Source organism: Lupinus angustifolius, chromosome LG12 (genome assembly GCF_001865875.1).
Source record: "Lupinus angustifolius cultivar Tanjil chromosome LG12, LupAngTanjil_v1.0, whole genome shotgun sequence".
In the NCBI taxonomy this organism is placed as follows: domain Eukaryota; kingdom Viridiplantae; phylum Streptophyta; class Magnoliopsida; order Fabales; family Fabaceae; genus Lupinus; species Lupinus angustifolius.
In genome coordinates this window covers 512,675-530,699 of record NC_032020.1, presented here as the reverse complement: position 1 = coordinate 530,699, position 18,025 = coordinate 512,675, and the positions used below count along the sequence as shown (strand labels likewise).

The window sequence follows — 18,025 nt, the reverse complement described above, 5'->3', positions numbered from 1 at the left end:
AAAAGTATATATTAGATTTATATAAAAAAATAACCTTGAAAAGAAAAGAAAAATCATAGAAATATGGATTACTTAAATTAAAAATCCTAATGTTGTTTTTACATCTGAAATATTAAAAAGAAAAGAATAAAATAAATGGCACTAATTATTTAAAATAGATAATTACTTCATTTTATTTTCTAGCTGAAGAAGAATCCTTAAAGTTACAAAGCTAAGTCATTCAAGATTTCAAAATAATGGAAAAATAATATTTGGCATTGCCAGCCTATATATTCAGAGATTTATATTAAAAGTATATATTCAAAGATTTATATAAAAAATAACCTTGAAAAGAAAAGAAAATAAAAATCATAGAAATATGGATTACTTAAATTAAAAATCCTAAAGGTTGTTTGTACATCTGAAATATTAAAAAGAAAAGAATAAAATAAATGGCACTAATTATGTAACATTTCAAACCTTAGCATATAAAGGTGTAAAAGTTTTGTTTTGTTCTATTTTTGGTGTATTTCAGTGATCGATCAAATATAAATATATTGTTCAATTTAGTTCAATTAACAGCAAGTTTAACTACACGAATCGAACCGTTTTTTAATGTTTCAGTTCGGTTATACAATTTTTCGTACTTTTTACATTAATTGAAGGTTCAAAATGTATTATACGAGACACATTTATTTGTCCATAAAAAGAAAAACATTATTATTATTATCAAAAAAACATGAATCATATGTAGATGAGTAAAAAATTGAAACTCATAATTGTTTATTAGTAACGTATATAACAATTATATAATTTATGGGAAAATGAATACTTACATATATAATAATACTATATATATATATATTTTAGTAAGATACATAACAATACAATTCACGATTAATAATATACATAACAATTTAAAAACATATATATGATTAGTAAAATATATGTCACATATATACTTTACAATTCACAACTAGTAAAATATATAAAAACTAGTAAAACATATGACAATACAAGTATAATAATTTACAGTATATATTAGTTTCAAACTCAATACCACAAAGTTAAAAGATATCTTCCAAATCATCAAGACACTAAGAAACATTTTAGCATATAATAACATATAAAACACTAACATGGTAACAATTCAGTAACATATATAACACTTTAATTCACACAAAATTGATTATTAAAGCCACAAAATTGGTTGAAGAATTTAAAAAATAATACATCATTCCCTAGTATCTACTTCTTTAATATGCAATTTGGTTCTAACAGTTCCTAAATTTCTAAAACCATGAACCAAACAAAACATAAATGGTTCCTCAAAAAAATAACCGAATCGAACCAAACCATATTTTTTGGTTTAGTTTAGTTCAGTTCCGCCAGTTTTGCGATTTAGACCAGGACTACTTACACCCTTAGTAGCACACAAATAGCTAGAAGTTGATATGGTAAGCATCCTAAATTCATTATATAATATTTACAAAGTCAGAGGATCCACTTACTCCACATATTAGCCATCAATTTTAGGGAAATCTAGTGATTTGAATTAGTAAATACATCTAAGCCATTAGATTTCTCTAGAATTGATGGCTAAGATTTGGAGTAAGTTTTTTAATCTTACTCTTGGAGTATGTAGATCCCCTCTCATTTACAAATACGTAATTTGTTTATTTTAGTTTAAAACGTACTACATAATTCCATCTCGTGACCTAATTTTTGGATGGAAACTGACTCTATAACTTAGGAAGAGGAGAACTCAACTTCGATCTCTCCCAAATGATTTGTAGTCGCCAATATATATTTTACGGTTAAAATGTAGAAAAATCTTTCTTTAAGCCCAAATTGGATAATATGGTCTTTGAACCTTAGTTTTGAGCTCGAGATCAATTATAGATTGGAGTATGTATTAGCATCTCGTTCGCCTGTAATAAAATAATATTCCCACCAATAACATGAACTTTTATACCCGTAAACAAATTTAGTTAATTAAAAATTTAAGTGCTAAAATAAAATAATTTATTTTTTTATTTTTATGTCTGATAAGAGTACATCTTGCTCATACTTATCCATAGGTGCAATAGTAAAATCAGATCAAAACTGTGTAGTTTTAGGTAAAATATTGAGTTGTGTTGATTTGTTTGATTGATTTTAATATTAATTTATTTTTGAAAGATGATTTAGTAATTATGTTTTGTCTATCTATTTTAAGATATTGTAGAGCAACACTCATGTTCGCGTTACATCTCATCTTAAAGAGATAGAAATCAATTAATCATTTTAAGCAACCATGGTAGCAACATTCGTATTCATACCATAAGCCAACTTAAAATGATATCATTTTAAGTGACCATGGCAGTAACCACTCTAATCCGCACCACAACTCAATTAAAATGGGTAAAAAAATTATTTATATTAAATTACCCACTAACTCCTCTTAAGCGGAAACTTTATTTTTCATTAAATTAATTGGTTGATCCTTGTATTCAATCATGGCAGCAAACAATCGTGTTCGCACTACAACTCGATTAAAATGGGTAAATTTTATTTTTATTAAATTACACGCTTACTCTTTTAAAGCAATCAAGATAGTAACAATTATGTATGCACCACAACTCAACTAAAAGAGGTAAATTTGTTTATCATTAAATTAATTAATAAATTAACATTCATCAAAATGAAAGTACATAACATCATTTTCACTGACCAATCCTTTAAAAAGTTAATATAATACATCATGCATTGGTGCAACTACAATAATCATTATTGCCTAGGTTTGATTTCTAAAAATATACAAATTGAGTGTTATGCCATTATTTACTAAAATGTTTAAAATAAAATAAAAAGTTAAAAATGCAATGGGTACAAATAAAAGCTATACCTATCATGAAATGAACTCCTCTCTAATACTGGAATATGAGAAAGATATTTATACATACTTTTTATTTATTTAATTAAGAAAATTAAAGAAAATATAAACCCTTAAATTTTTATAGGTACCATATATAATAATCTGGGACTATTACTAGAACAGAGCCTAACCCACCTACCATATGAGACTCTTTATCCCCACTTATGATGCTATCTCCAAGATCAAGGTTGTAAACCTTGATGGTTGAGGTGACTTGTAATGATATGTCTATGATTGTTATGACATACAAAAAACTGAAGAGCTACTCTAAAAGCAACACCCTACAAAAAATGCTCAGCCCAAAAATGATAATATTTTAGTAAAGATAGTAGATATAATAATAGAAACAAAGTTTTAGAATTGAAGGAGATATAAAATTACCAAACTTAATTAGCTAGGAATAGGAATACACAATAGCTATTAGTGAATAGCTTCTATGGCTACAACACATGTTTTAGCATTCATGGCAGCTATATTTATAGCATGCATCCAGCTCCTTAGTGTTAATCTCAAAGCTTCTAGACAATTCTAGAACTATATTAATTGAAGTTCTAAATTTATTACCTTATAGTATTTACTACAACTTTGTAGAATATTTTAGAGATACATATTACTTTTCTTTTCTACTAGCTAGTTGTTTCTAGTTTCTTCTAAATGATTCTACAAGCTTCTAGAAAAATGGGCAGCAACATATATTTTAAACTCCTCCTTCATGCAAATTTTTGTTACTCCTAGCATTGTCTAAGTTGCTCAAACTTCAATCTTGGTAATACCTTGGTGAATATGTCTGAAATTTGATCTTTGGTCTGCAAATTGATCTTCGATCTTGCAATACTCGAGTATTATTTCTTTTTTCTCACTTGCTTCTCTGGCAATGTGATATTTGATTGCGATGTGTTTTGTCTTATTGTGATGGACTGGATTCTTTGCAATCGTTATTGCCGATTTGTTCTCATAGTAGATAGTCATAGGCTTCGTCTCTTGATCTCCCATATCATTGAATATTCGTCTAAGCCATATAGTTGTTAATTATACAATGTTGCTTGCCTATTAGATGTCCAAGAGAATACTCATGATCCAAGTGAGAAGGCAAAATTTGGTGTGTTTTTCATGTCAACCATCAAACCTGCACAATCACTATCAGTGTAGTAGTGCAATGTTGAGTTGATGTTGGTCTTATACCATATACCGAACTCTTTTGTTCTTTGAAAGTATCTAAGAATTCTTTTTCCAACTTAAAAGTGAATTTGACATGGGCTTTCCATGAATCTTTGTAGAAGACTTGTAGTATACATGATATCTGGTCTTGTGGCAGTAAGATATAGAAGACTTCCAATCAAACTCCTATACATAGATGCATCTGCCTATGGAGATCCGTTCTTTTTAATTTGTAGTTTCTCATTAGCCACGAGCGGAGTAGCAATTGGTTTGCATTCACACATATTGAACTTCTTTAGTAGTTCTTCTGTGAGATGAATATACCTTCTTTTCTTTGATTTACCTTAACTCTGAGGAAGTAGCATATTAAGCTTAGGTCTGCCATCTCGAATGTCTTCATCGTGTCTTCTTTGAAATTTATTATCATTTTTTTATATTGTTTTCAGTGAATATAAGATCATCTACATGCAAGGAAATTATTAAAGTATTATATTAGCCTTGGGTCTTAATGTATAGTGTAATTTCACACTTACTCTTCCGGAATCCTTTATCGATGAAGTATTCATCAATTCTATTGTACAATGCTCGAGGAGTTTGCTTCAAGCCATATAGAGCATTCTTTAATCATAGCACTTTGCTTTCATTGCCCTTGCTCGTGAACCCTTGTGGCTGCTCCACATAGATCTCTTCTTCATGTACTCCATTGAGGATTGTAGACTTAACATCTAGCTAGTAAATACTATATCTTCTTTCTACTACAAGAGCTATTAAATCTTTTATAGTATCTAGACAAACAATTGGTGCAAATATCTCATTATATTCAATTCATGGTTGTTGAGAGTATCGCTTAGCTATTAGTCTAGCCATGTGCTTCTGTATAGTGCCATCAGGATTGAGCTTTACTATATAGACCCATTTTACTCCAATAATGTCTTTATCTTTTGGACAATCACACACACTGAAATAGACTAGATTCTTACCTAAAAGAGTAAGGAGATACTCTTAGTAGTACCAAAAATAAGAAAATTAATTCAGAAGGTTATTGTTATTGAAATGCAAAAATGTATGTTCATATTTGTTAGAATGATTTTTATTGTTATTGCCTTGTATATTCATGTTTTGCAAAATGGATATACCTTGCAAGATATTATTTTTAAAATGTAAACAATACGTAATTAAAAAAAATTAAACAATACTCAACAACTTTGTTACCGAGTTACTAAAATGCAATATTTAAGAAAGTTGGCATCGTGATTGCCGATTTCAATATAGAAAATTAAAAAAAGAGTTGAAACTTTACATCCTTGTTGACGATTATATTAAAAAATCAATATATATAAAACTCTACATCCTAGTTGCTGAGTATCATGTGGGACCAGAAAAAAATAAAAGAAACTCGACTATGCTATTACCGAGTTTATGAAAAGTGTATCAATTTGGTAATTTTTTTAACAGGTACATTAAAACCATAATATTTTAGTCAAAGTGCATCAGCCAAGTAAATTTACCTTAGTTTTATAGGTGTACTTTTTCGTATAGTTAATGAAAAGAATATTTCTGAAAATCCTCTTTTCTAAATGAAGTGTAGATAAGAGATTGATTTAAAGAGTTAATAAGTACACATGGAAAAGAATATGAGAAATGTATCATTTTAGGTAGGGTGAGGAGGACCTCACTTAACCGTTACTTGATACGGATATATCATGATCAGACTTGAATAAGGTTGGGTCTCATCGAGTTTAGGGCTAGGTTCAAGTGTAAAGATTAGACTCGACCAGTATTTAGGATTGGGTAGGGACTAAGCATAAAGCGTCACATGGTCACTCAGTCATCATGTTCATATGTTTTTCTGTTCAAATATGTACAGAATAATGTTACTTTTTTTGGTCAAAAGTATCATACACATGATTAATAATATATATATATATATATATGCATATATCAATTTATATGTCAAATTACATAATCATACCAATAAATTATATTGAGAAGACTTTATCTAAAATGAATATGCATTATATTTAATCAGGTTTGAATTTAAAGGTTGACTCAGTTCATATTTAGTGTTGAGTTAACTTTGGGTCTAGGGTTAGATTCGGATTTAAAAAATGACTCAACCAATATTTAATATCGAATAAGGATAAGTCTTAGCTCGTCTCAATCTAGTCAATGCTAGCCCCTAATTTTAGTATTTATAGCTTAGATGGCATAGGTGGTTTACAGCTCCTAAGTGGTCCTCCTCTAGGATGAGATTACAAAACTCTTATCTTAAAAGTTAAAACTTACTGAACTAATTAAACTACGAACACCTACTTTTAATATTAATAAAAATAGTATTAACAGGACGATAATAATAAATAAATGGTTTTTTAAATATAATAAAAGGATAAATCTGTTTTTCAAATGATGATTAATAGATGGAAATTAATTGGTTTTCTATCACATTCCATACCCACTTTAATTTAATAATTATAAAATTTAAATAACAAAATATAATAAAGATTAATATGATAGTAATAATTAAAATCACGTTTGACATCCTTTTAAATTGAGATGTGATAATGAATATAGGAATATTCTTCACTCTCTTAAAATAGGTGAGCAAATAATGAAAAGTGATTTATCAAATCTTTAAACCTTATTATAAAAAGAATATTTAAGAATTGAAAAGTGAGGCATGATTTTTCTTTCCTTAAGTTGATGTCAAAGGGAACATATGATCGTATTTCGGTGAGGATGATAGAGTACGATTAAACTTTATTTCGTCTCTTTAAATCTTAACCTAAAAATCAATTCAACTAAATATTTTTCAACCAAAAATACATGTAAGTATTGATTCTTTATTGCACACAGAGATACGTAGGAATGAGATAAAGTCTTGTGAAACAAAAATAAAAATTACAAGCTTAGTCGCTTAATAAATAATTAAATATCAAAATAATAATAAATATTTAAACAAGCATGGTATAAAATAATTTATGCAATTAATGAGGGTATCATCTTAGTATAAACATATAGAATGTTGATATTTTCTCAAATCCCTAATTGACTTTGAATCTAAATCTCTAATTTAAAGACCAGTGCATTCTAAAATTACACATTATAATAAAGTTTTCTATGTTTTAACCACAAAAATTATAGTGTGCTGTAAAGGGGAACATGTAACTCTGAAAAGAGAGTGAATCTACATCAACTTAGATGATGCCAAAGCCATGGATATGTACTAAGTTGGGACAAACAAAAGGAGAAGTTTGTAATAAGATTCCTGAATCATGAACAAATTAGATAAGTAATTCCATTTCTTGAAACTTCAATGAAGAAAATTGCTAGTTTGGAAGGAATAACATCATATACCCTTTATTACACAGGGCATTTTAAGCCTGGAAATGAAATTACCATAGCTGCATTTGTTCAACTAACTTTTTCACTCATGCAGATATATATATTTTTTCCTTTCATTATGACCAATGGTTCTGGAAACTAATTAACAAATTTAACTATCAAATAAATTTCAAGTTAATCAGTTCATTTCCAAGATATAGAAATGATGAATAGTGTATAATTGTATCTTACAAAACAGATACCATCTCTAAAAATTATGTTCCACCTTTTTTTTCATTCTCTTCACATTCCAAAAATTACAAATCCAATGTCAACAATTATTTAATTAACCAATAATGTACATGTGCATTCCTACCAAGTTCATGGTATTTTTTATACTACCAAGGATATTCCCTCAATTTTTGGATAAGGAATTAATCCATTTTGAGACGTGTGGTTGTTTCTCCTAACAAATATCACTCATATGAATCGAACCCTTGACTTTTTAGTCATCTTAGAGATCTAGCAGGATGTTAACCAATAGACCAATGTCTTGTTGGTTCTGGGGCCTTTTTTTTGAGAGCATGAGTAAGCCTCTTTAAGAATGGTTAGCAACTACTGTATCCATCATCCCCAAAGGAATTTTGAGACCAACTACTTGTCCAATGACTGAGAACCATGAAACTAGATATTGTTCAATACCAAAACCATTTTTATTCAAAGATGTATCACCATGGAATAGCAGCTTCATCCAATCACTTGTCCCACATGGATGTAATTTGTACCATGGCCTATTCAAATATGGATGCTCCTACATGATACAACATTGAAATCATTTATGTAATAGACTAATGGGTTATGAACATTGGAAGTTCATGCAGTAAAGTTGTGTTTTGTAAGTAATCCTCAGCTTATAAAAGCAGAAGCTTATCATGATAACTCCCTTTGAAAACAAAATGGGACAATTTTGGTGGTTTAAGACAGATTATCCTTAGATTTGTAATTTTCCTTTCATGGATATTCATAAAATAGTTTAATGAAAGATAAATACATATTTTAGTCTCTCATATTTTTTGACCTTACCAGTTTAGTCATTTAAAAAAAGAAAAGACCTAAAATGGTCCCCAAAAATTTCAAATGCGGGTCAAATTAGTCCTTTTTAGCATGTTTTACAACACTTGGTAGGGCTAATTTGACCCCAAAATGGACTAATTTGACCCACATTTGAAATTTTTGGGAACTATTTTAGGTATTTTCTTTTTTGAATGACTAAACTGATAAGGTCAAAAAATATGAATGACTACAATGGTATTTACTCTTCAACAAATAATCACAAGTAAACAGGTTCACCAAAAATTGATATTTTCTGAGAATATTCTGAAAATAAATAAGCTAGTTACCTCATTAGTTATGAATGTCCATTTGGATTCTGATAGTAACTTTGAAGAATGACCAGGGAGGTCCTTTTCAATTTCATTGAACGATAAAGGTTGTCCATCTACATAATCAAACAATCAAATATCTAGTAAACATCATTTATTTCAATACAAAAGAATAAGTTACAATCAAAGAGGGTGAGTTACGGGGCAACGGTAATATTGTTTGCCTTGTAACCTGGAGGTCGTGGTTCAAATCCTGAAAACAGTCTCTTCGCTTATGAGGATAAGGCTCCGTACACTTACCCACACTAGACACCACTAGGTATGGGCCGCCCCTTTGTTTACATCGTATATTAACAAATAAGAATGCAGGTCTGAATATATGTTCTAGTGGAATTTAGCATATAGAAAGAAACAGTTGTTGTTCATAGCTAATAGATAAGAACAAAAGATTATAAAGACCAAATTTCAGAATCATTGGCATTCAAGAAAGTCGTCAATTACAGTGGCATTGCAGACCAGACATGGCCTTACACTTTCTAACCTAGCAAAGATACAATCTAACAACATAAATATTGTAATAGATCCCTGGATCAGTTCATATAACCAGTTTCCGACAAAATTACGATATGGTTCCCTTGGTTCTCAAACTTGAAGTTTCAATTAAATACATAACCATGCATCTAATAAGACTACGATATACAAACACCAAAGACACAAAATTGAACGTACCGGTATGGTATGCGCGGAAATACAGCACTGGAACTCTATATGAAGGACTGTATACAATATGAAAATCATAGTGGTTTACTTCATTGCAATTGCTCTGAACCTAATAGAAAGGAAGAAACTTTATTGTTGGTAATAGGTAAGACTACAAAAAATAGCAAGAATCATAGTAACAAAATTAACATAAACATATGTAAGATCAAGAAGACCAAGTAGGCCATACATACTAAAGTGGCATAATCAAAGAGCTCTTCTTCTCCATGTGAGGTGTTGCTCTCTTCTTTCGATGTCGAACTTCTGTTACTCTCTTCTTCCTGCAATGCAGTTACAGCTGAGTAAGGATAATTGAGGGGTACTTTTATTTACAATGAAATGACATTTTTTTATCATTTTATTTATAATGAAATGACATTTTTACCATTAAAAGCAAAAACAAGAACCCCTAGCTCCGATACAGGAGAGGATCTTTTTTCTCATGATTGACTTATCTTACATCAACTAACGTCTAGATGTTAAGGCCGCTAATTCCTAGAAAGACTAAAAGGTCAAGAGTTCGATTTCTGGGAGCACACTCGTTGGAAGGGGCAGTCACACTATTCAGTATTTTAACAGTTGTACAGCTGTGATGCGAATTATTTTATGATTAAAAAAACATTTTTAAAATCGATGCGGCCCGGATGGGGTTGTGTTGCAGCCTAATGTGGCCCAAATGCGGTCCAATATGGCCGCACCATTGTGATTCAGTGTTAGACTGCAATTGCTGCGATATAATACAACACAATTGACACCGCAACCACAACATTACAGTCAGCCTGACGTGGTCCGCAATTAAATCAATGGGCAGCCCGACAAACAATCCGAAAGGGATTAGTTCCTTATCAGAAGTTAATAGTAGTACTAAAAAACATCAACTACATCTCTAAGTAATTATTAGTAGAACATTAAATCTAAGAAAAACAAACCTCAGTGAATTTGTTAAAGCATATGTTCTCTAGTGATAAGTATCCTTCCACATTATTATGTGAAGATATGAAATGATGTTTTGGAAATTGGACCCAAATCCATGGAGGAAGAGAAAGATTGAACCTTTTCCACTTGTCTAAAAATGAAAGAGCAGTGTGGAAAAACTGAGTTGAAGAAAGAGTACCATCCAGACCAATAATCTCACTCACTCCTGTTTTTACATCCATACCTACACAAACAGAGATGATTAATTTCTTATAAAAGGGTGGCCCAATATACGAGACTCGGGTATAAGAACGATAGATATATGTAGTCTTGCTTACCCGACAAACGATGACCTCCGGTTCATAAGACAAACAACCTTACTATTATTCCGATGCTAAACAAGTAAGATGAAATTATTTATATGTTTTTGATATTGGTGTTCGTTTAAGATCTGGTTTAGGTGAAACTAATTTGAAGAATGATGAGATGAAATGGAAGAGAACGTCGATTTAGGGTTTGAATGATGAATTGGAGTTAGGGTTTTGAGAATTGAGAAATGAAAAGGAGAGTTTGGTTACAGGGTATAACAATTCAAGAAATAAGGAAGGGCCTTTCTCTTCTATCCACCTTTCTCTTATGTAACTCCTCTGCGGAATCAAAACCATACTAATTTTCTTTTACTCCGGTAGTGTAAGATTTTCTTATATCCGACTAAAAAGTTAAGAGTTCGATCCAAAAGCATTATTATTAATATCTTTCCGATCATTAAATTAAACCACTTAGAATATACGGTTTGACTGGTTGTTCACTAGTTAAATCGCATACTGAAAATTATATATATTTATTAATATTAATGTTGAAAAATCAATAAAAAATTAATATTTTTTTATTCCCATTAAAAATTAATCTTAAATAAAAATCGGTCGGTATGATCATTACAGTGCAATTGAAAATCAGTCGGTATAACCAGTTTTGACTAGTATAATTGCATAACCTATATAATTATTGTAAAGTATCGGTATTGGGACCGGTTCACCAGTTTGCCGGTTAGTCCAGCCAGCGCACACCGGTTTTTACAACACCTCCTAGAAGGGTGAGAGAATATCTTTGGTAGTACCAAAAAAACTAAAAATCATACTAATTATCTATCTATTTAATTACTAAATAAATTATCAATAATGTATTGATCTAATGGTGTAATGTCTCATTCAATCAATATATACGTCAAAAGATTTAAGATATTTAAGGTTTGATTCATGTGAACGAAATTTACTAGGAGTAAATCAATACACATCAAAATGAATTAGTTTATACCAAAAAAATTACTGAGTAAACAACAAGTGACATTTAAATGGATATTTCTCCAAAATTAAAATTTACATAATAGACACGTAAAAAAATAGTTATTTTTATTTTTTAATTATTTCTTTTTGACTTATCTACATCTATACCTCTATATAAAAACAAAACTTTAAAAAAAAACATAGTTATAATTTTATATATGCAATTTCTAAATTTAATTATATAACTATTATCACCTTTAATGAAAAATAAAATAAATACATCATAGCACACTAAAAGATTAATGATTCAATTCTTCTGAGCAATATTTGTTGAGAGAGCATGAATTCCGAATGAATTAGTTTCTTACTCAAAAGGATAAAATGATACTTTTAGTAGTAGTAAAAAAATACTAAACCGTAAGGATCGTTGTGTAATATGAAATTGAAATATGGTTGGATTTTTTGAATTTCACCTTATAGTCTTATACGTGTTAGTAAAAGAACTTTTATTGGAAAAATGGAGCTCTTGGCTAATACTTTTCTGGTCTTTGTATTAAGACAACACTTAAAATATTCAGAAAATTATATATGGTATAAGATATTTTTACTTTATCCTTTATCCTGCATCATCCAATATTAATATTTAATCATTATTTACTCTTAAATAAAACTAACACAAGATTTGTCGATACATAGATATTATACTTTAAAATATTTTAATGATCCTTTTATAAGATTTGTATATTTTCTATAAACCATTTATTATTTTCCCCACTATTAATTTTATTATTATTTCAAGTTTTATTTAAAAAATACTTTTCTGATAAACCTAACTGAATATTCTCCTAATCACAGACTTTTTATCCAAGGCATTATGCTTGGTAAAAATTATTTGTAAAATCAAACAAAACACTAATACCTTCAAGTTGTATTATTTTATAAATTGGGATCCACTTGAGATTTGATGATGATACCTTCACTTTTCGGACCGAGAAAGCAGAACTACTTGACGTTGTATATTTGAACTTATTAAAGTTCGATTAGCATCATAATGCTCGATAAATGAAATGAGGGAAGCTCCAACGAAAAAATATTGGAAAGGAAAGATATTTTGAAGATGAACCTCTTCCGATGCAATAGTTAGAAATTCTTGACGGTATCGGGCTGGAACAATTTGTTCACATGACTCTATTCTATCTTTAGTCTGCCCAAATAATATGGATCTCAAAATGTTGTGCAACTTATTGCTCAATTCTAGATTTGATGAACAACACTGACAAAGAGAGTTTAAATCTTAAAACATGGAAAATCACACAATACAAGGGAGAAGAAAAAAAAGAATGATTTTGATGATTGAGGAACCAGTGGTATTCAAGAAAAATATACTACAAAAGCTTCAAGGTAAACGTGTAAGTAAAACAGAGTTCACACATTAGAGGATTAGAATATCTTCTACAACAAAAGTTAATAAACTTTAACATCACATTTTTATCTGTTTAGGTGATTCTTAGATACTACATTGAAAAAGTGCAACATACAACAACATAAGAAGGTTAAGACTAAATATTAAACAAAAGGATCATAATCACCTGTTCACATCTCTGTTGACTAGTGGAGATATGTTGCTTGGTAGTGATAGCCATTTCCAAAGTAATTGGCATGACTATGAGAGAAGTTGTAGGTTGCAGATCCCGGAAGACGGGGGAAATGGTTGTCAGTTGTTACGGCATACATGTAAGGCCGATCATACACATACTGTTGTGAATACCTGTCAGCAGCTCTAGCATAGGAAAGTTTATCACAAGGAATGTTAGTGACACGGGGACTGTATCCAACACCATTGGCGCGGGGTCTCTTAGGTTGAGGCTTTGTCGCTTCAGTTTGTCTCTTCTTGTCGGCTTTGGCCTTCTCTAGCTGGATCACTCGTTTCTGGAGAGGATCGATAGGATACAGCTCATCAAGTTTGTGTTCTTCAACGCATTTGATTACAACCTTAAGAGCAGTTAGTTCTCGGTCATTAACCTCAATCTGAGACGACAGCAAGTCATTAGTCATCAGGAATACTTGAAAAATGAAAAACAATATATTACCATAAAAACTAATTAAGAATCAAACATAAAGACAGATTCAATTGAGGAATCATGGAAATAAGGACCCGACAGAAACACGAAAATATATGATTGTGGAATATTGAGAGTGTTCACACTTGTAGGCTGCAGTATAACAGAACTCTTGGTTTCTACCAGAAACCATCCAAGAAAATGACTATGTCAAGGTTTATGAAGATGCAGGCTAAGAGCCTAAGACTGATGCCAGTGTATGGCTTTTGTAGTTCTAAGGTGTCGATGATTTGACAGTATCTGAACCACACCCTAACTTTAAAGGGTGACTCGCTGACTCTTAAAAAGTGTTTCGTACTTTATGTATGATATGCAATTTTTGGTGTTCAGTTAATATATACAGTTGCTTTTGTGGAATGGTTCTTGAACAATGTTTAGGCTGCTTTTTGTAGACAGCATTTGCTTCCATCTTTTCTTGTTTGTTAATCACGGATTACCCTCAAGACAAGGAGCAAAACAAAAGCTCGGTGATGTGCGCTTAAGATCCTGTCAAGGTTCTATGATTCTATCCCAAAATCAATTGGCAATAATAACAATAATCCAATGTGTATTTAAACTAAACCCGAGACAATTAGGAAGGTGATGTGGGATTTACTGCCCAACATCACCCTCTGCAAAAGCCTGTTGGACCAGGCTATGGTTACCTTTGACTTGAGATGAAAGGGAAAATTTGGCCTAAGACAATCAGAGAGAAGTTGAACTTTGACTCCGATATCATGTTAGGTTCCATCTTAAAACCAATTGGCAATGAGAGAAGTAACCAAGTATTTAAACCACACCCGATACAGTGAAGCAGGCGTTATGTGACTGACTTCCCAACGAATCCCAAAGACCTTTCCCAACAAGTATATCCAGTCCACAAAGCCCTAAACACCCAAGACTACAAACTCTACAATCAAGTTCTTTTAGACTGCTAAGGCTTTCATGAAGCTTTAGCACCAAAGAAATATAAGCTCAAGGGTAAGAATTTCTGTCACTGTTACATATAATCTTCAACAGTCTTACTACACAACTAGTTTTTACAACAAGGAAAATTCCTCTGCGACTACCAAAGTCAATAGTTCATTATGGCAATGAGACTATTAGGGTACCTCAATTGGAACAGGACATAAATATCAAAAGAATCCAAAATATTTCTGATCTATGGTTCAAATTATTAAAGGAAACAAACAAAGGGAAGAAATACATAACAGAAGAAACTATACAACACACCTGTGCAGTGGGAGACGAGTTAACACTTTTGACATGAGAAAATTTTCTAGCATCATCCAAGTAAGACTTCAGTAAAGGCACAGGAGAAAACTGTTCTGTGAGATCAAATGCAAAAGCCAAGTTAACTGCATCAATATGGCGGCCACTGTCCACCAAAACTTTGATTACACCTGCACATCCAAAAGTAAAACGAAGCATTAAATTTAAATATGCAATTTATGCAAATTTTAGTTTCATGCATCATACTTGCAAGTTAAAAACCACAATGGGATGCTACTAAGAAACTAAGGTCATTGGTTCACATTAAAAAGCCCATCACCATTGCATTGCAATCCGTTAGGTTGGCAAAATAATCCATGATGATATTATATGTGAACATATACGCACCAGGCATCTTCTCGGACAACCCAAGGGAACGACATAAATCGGCAGCTTGTCTACGCCGAGACACCAATGGAATCAGCCTGGACAATTCCTCCTCATTAAAATTGGACGCAATACCAAAACTAGCTATAAGTTGCAAAAATGCATGAGCCTCTAAGGAGTTCCCATTGCTGGCATCTATATCAAGTAATCTTGGTTTCCACTCTTCAGCAACTGCCTTTGCCTTGTCCTTGATATCTTCTGAAATCACATCAGAAACACTCTCTGAGTTGCTTAGCAGAACACTTAAACACTCCATCAACATGATGCAGGTCCGGCGAAGACCCAATAAGTTTGCATCCTTCTTTACATCGTGATTTGGCACTTCGGCGTCGTAAAATCCTTCCAAAGAATCTAAAACTAAGAGAGCAGCATTAGGAGCAGCTCTTAATGCTAGTGGTACTTCCTCCCTTATAGCAGCAAGGTTCTTACGGTTATCAGAAATAAACTTGTGAATTCCTCCAGCATCCATCTCTTCGCAAAGTTTTACCAACTCTAGATAAGACATGGACTCCACATTTGCAATTCCAGGAGAAGTTTTCACATCTTGTAAGTTGACTTCGGCAGCAACACACGCACTATTCATGGGTTTCTCTTCCACTTCTGGTGTCCCATGACCCTCATCCCCATCTGAGACAATAGCAATTCCCTTTGATGAAACTTTCCTGTGTTTTTCTCGAGCATTTACAATGGCGAAAACGGCAGCGTCCCTTTTCTCTTGAAGCCTCTGCAAAGTAGCTTGCTCCTTGGCAACAACAGCTGCTTCACGCTTCTTGACAATTTCCTGAGCTTTCATTGTTTTGTTTTCAAACTCTTTTTCTTGATCTTCCAACTCATGAAAGCGTCTCTTCAATGATTTCTCAAGTCCACGAAAATGTGCCTCGAGTTCTTTCCACTTCAAGTTCAGCGTAACAGCTCGATAACTTTCAAGTTCAGCAAATGCCTTCTGGAGCTGTTGTATCTTCGAAGATGTAGAATCCATCAGTGTAGCAAATGAATCTGTGTCCTCCATCACTAAAATAATGAAATAAATACCAAATTCAACATACAAAAGGAGGAAGCATGTGCAGTACAATGACCTAAACACTTATCAGCAATTACAAATACTCATCATCTTGATTTGGAATGAACACAAACATGAACAGCATCTAGTAAAGTTAGGGTTAAGTTTGTGACAAATTATAGTGTCAATATAATACTACAAAAACTCTATAGCTAACGTAAATTACAACAATAAAAAAAGTAAATACTCATTCGGTCCCTCATGTTTTTGTTTTTCGAGCTTACTTTCTCTGAAAAAATTGAAAAACCAAAAATGGTTCCCAAAAATCTGAAATATGAGTCAAATTAGTCCTTACAGCACGGACTAATTTAACCCTATAAAGGACTAGTATGACCCACATTTGAAATTTGGGGGGACTATTTTAGGTTTCTCAATTTTTGATAGACCAAGTTGGTAAGATCGAAAAAACCTGAGAGACCGAAATGGGTATTTACTTTAAACAAAAGGACAACCCAATACACAAAACTCGAGTCTAAGTAAGCTATATGTACGCAATCTTACTCTATTCTAGCTGTTTCCAAGACCACAAACTTCACTACCTTAAACGGTATACTTAAATCCTTCAAAATTTTGGACAAGTATTCATTTCTTTATAATTTGTTTAGTTGAAAACTAACTAAAACTGGAATTACGATCAAAATATTGAGTGACAATAAAGAAAAAAACCCTAAAAAAAGAAAGTGGAGCAAAATCAACAAAACAATTGAAATGAAGCATTAGAAGAATAAGGAAAATGAAGAGAGAGAGTTAACCTTATTCTGATTGATGTGATAGTGATAGAAATACATTAAGAAGAGAAAGAAAGAGAAATTTGTAATTCCATTTTCTTCTCTATGTGTGCTGCACTTATCATAATCACAGGGTCACAACTCTATATATATATATATAAGACTCAGATAACAATAAGAATAAAGATATGGGAAAAATATTCTTCATTTATATATTAAATTTATGTAACATCTATAGAATAAATGTGATAGGGCAAATTGTAAGTGCACGATTATGTAGTCAAGTAATAAAATATTGATCTCATGAAGACTGAAAAGTTCATTTAATTGTAAGGATTAATTTATACTTAATTGAAATAAGGAATAAAATTGAATTTAGATCAATCGAACAGTTGACAAGAATAATTACGAAAATATTAAAAATGATTTAAATTTAATTTAGGAAGAATTCCTAGAATAAACTTTACCGCATTTACACTCGCAAATCCATGTTTTGCTCCTTTTCATGAACTTTAATTACGAGAGTGAATTCATCTTTGATATGTGTTATCATCTCTCGAGTTCCAACACGTGTACTCAATTGAAGTCGCACATACTTGGATCTTTTATCAAATCGTTTCGTAGCAACTCAAGGTGAATTCCAGAAACCACCAAAAATCCTAATACTACTCTCATGAATTAAGATTCTAATTTAAATAACTGAATGATCAGATAGTTGGGTTCACATCTCGGTCTTTCCCTAATGTAGTTAAGATGTATAATTTG

At 31.5% G+C, this 18,025-nt stretch overlaps 2 protein-coding genes across 2 annotated transcripts; both read right to left on the bottom strand.

Annotated features, from left to right (window-relative positions):
• LOC109361630 (ubiquitin-like-conjugating enzyme ATG10) lies at positions 7,939-11,041 on the bottom strand. The gene is made up of 6 exons (XM_019607141.1): positions 10,770-11,041; positions 10,446-10,675; positions 9,711-9,797; positions 9,487-9,586; positions 8,776-8,873; positions 7,939-8,186 (listed from the first exon to the last, which is right to left on the bottom strand). Exons 2-6 carry the CDS (start codon positions 10,671-10,673, stop codon positions 7,974-7,976), a joined length of 726 nt encoding a protein of 241 aa, XP_019462686.1. The 5' UTR covers positions 10,674-10,675; positions 10,770-11,041; the 3' UTR covers positions 7,939-7,973.
• On the bottom strand, positions 13,059-17,370 carry LOC109362867 (FRIGIDA-like protein 3). Its single transcript, XM_019608928.1, has 4 exons — positions 17,285-17,370; positions 15,434-16,483; positions 15,047-15,216; positions 13,059-13,742 (listed from the first exon to the last, which is right to left on the bottom strand). The coding sequence occupies exons 2-4, from the start codon at positions 16,479-16,481 to the stop codon at positions 13,323-13,325; spliced, it is 1,638 nt and encodes a 545-aa protein (XP_019464473.1). The 5' UTR covers positions 16,482-16,483; positions 17,285-17,370; the 3' UTR covers positions 13,059-13,322.

What these genes read in the sequence shown, in the direction of transcription:
- LOC109361630 (XM_019607141.1), bottom strand. Translation starts at nt 10,673, where the DNA reads ATGGATGTAAAAACAGGAGTGAGTGAGATTATTGGTCTGGATGGTACT. An exon ending in TCTTTGATTATGCCACTTTA is followed by an intron (nt 9,587 to 9,710) that starts GTATGTATGGCC and finishes CCTTTCTATTAG; the next exon opens with GTTCAGAGCAATTGCAATGA. An exon ending in GGACATTCATAACTAATGAG is followed by an intron (nt 8,187 to 8,775) that starts GTAACTAGCTTA and finishes TGTATCATGTAG; the next exon opens with GAGCATCCATATTTGAATAG.
- LOC109362867 (XM_019608928.1), bottom strand. Translation starts at nt 16,481, where the DNA reads ATGGAGGACACAGATTCATTTGCTACACTGATGGATTCTACATCTTCG. An exon ending in GTTGTCCGAGAAGATGCCTG is followed by an intron (nt 15,217 to 15,433) that starts GTGCGTATATGT and finishes TTGGATGTGCAG; the next exon opens with GTGTAATCAAAGTTTTGGTG. An exon ending in ACTCGTCTCCCACTGCACAG is followed by an intron (nt 13,743 to 15,046) that starts GTGTGTTGTATA and finishes CTGTCGTCTCAG; the next exon opens with ATTGAGGTTAATGACCGAGA.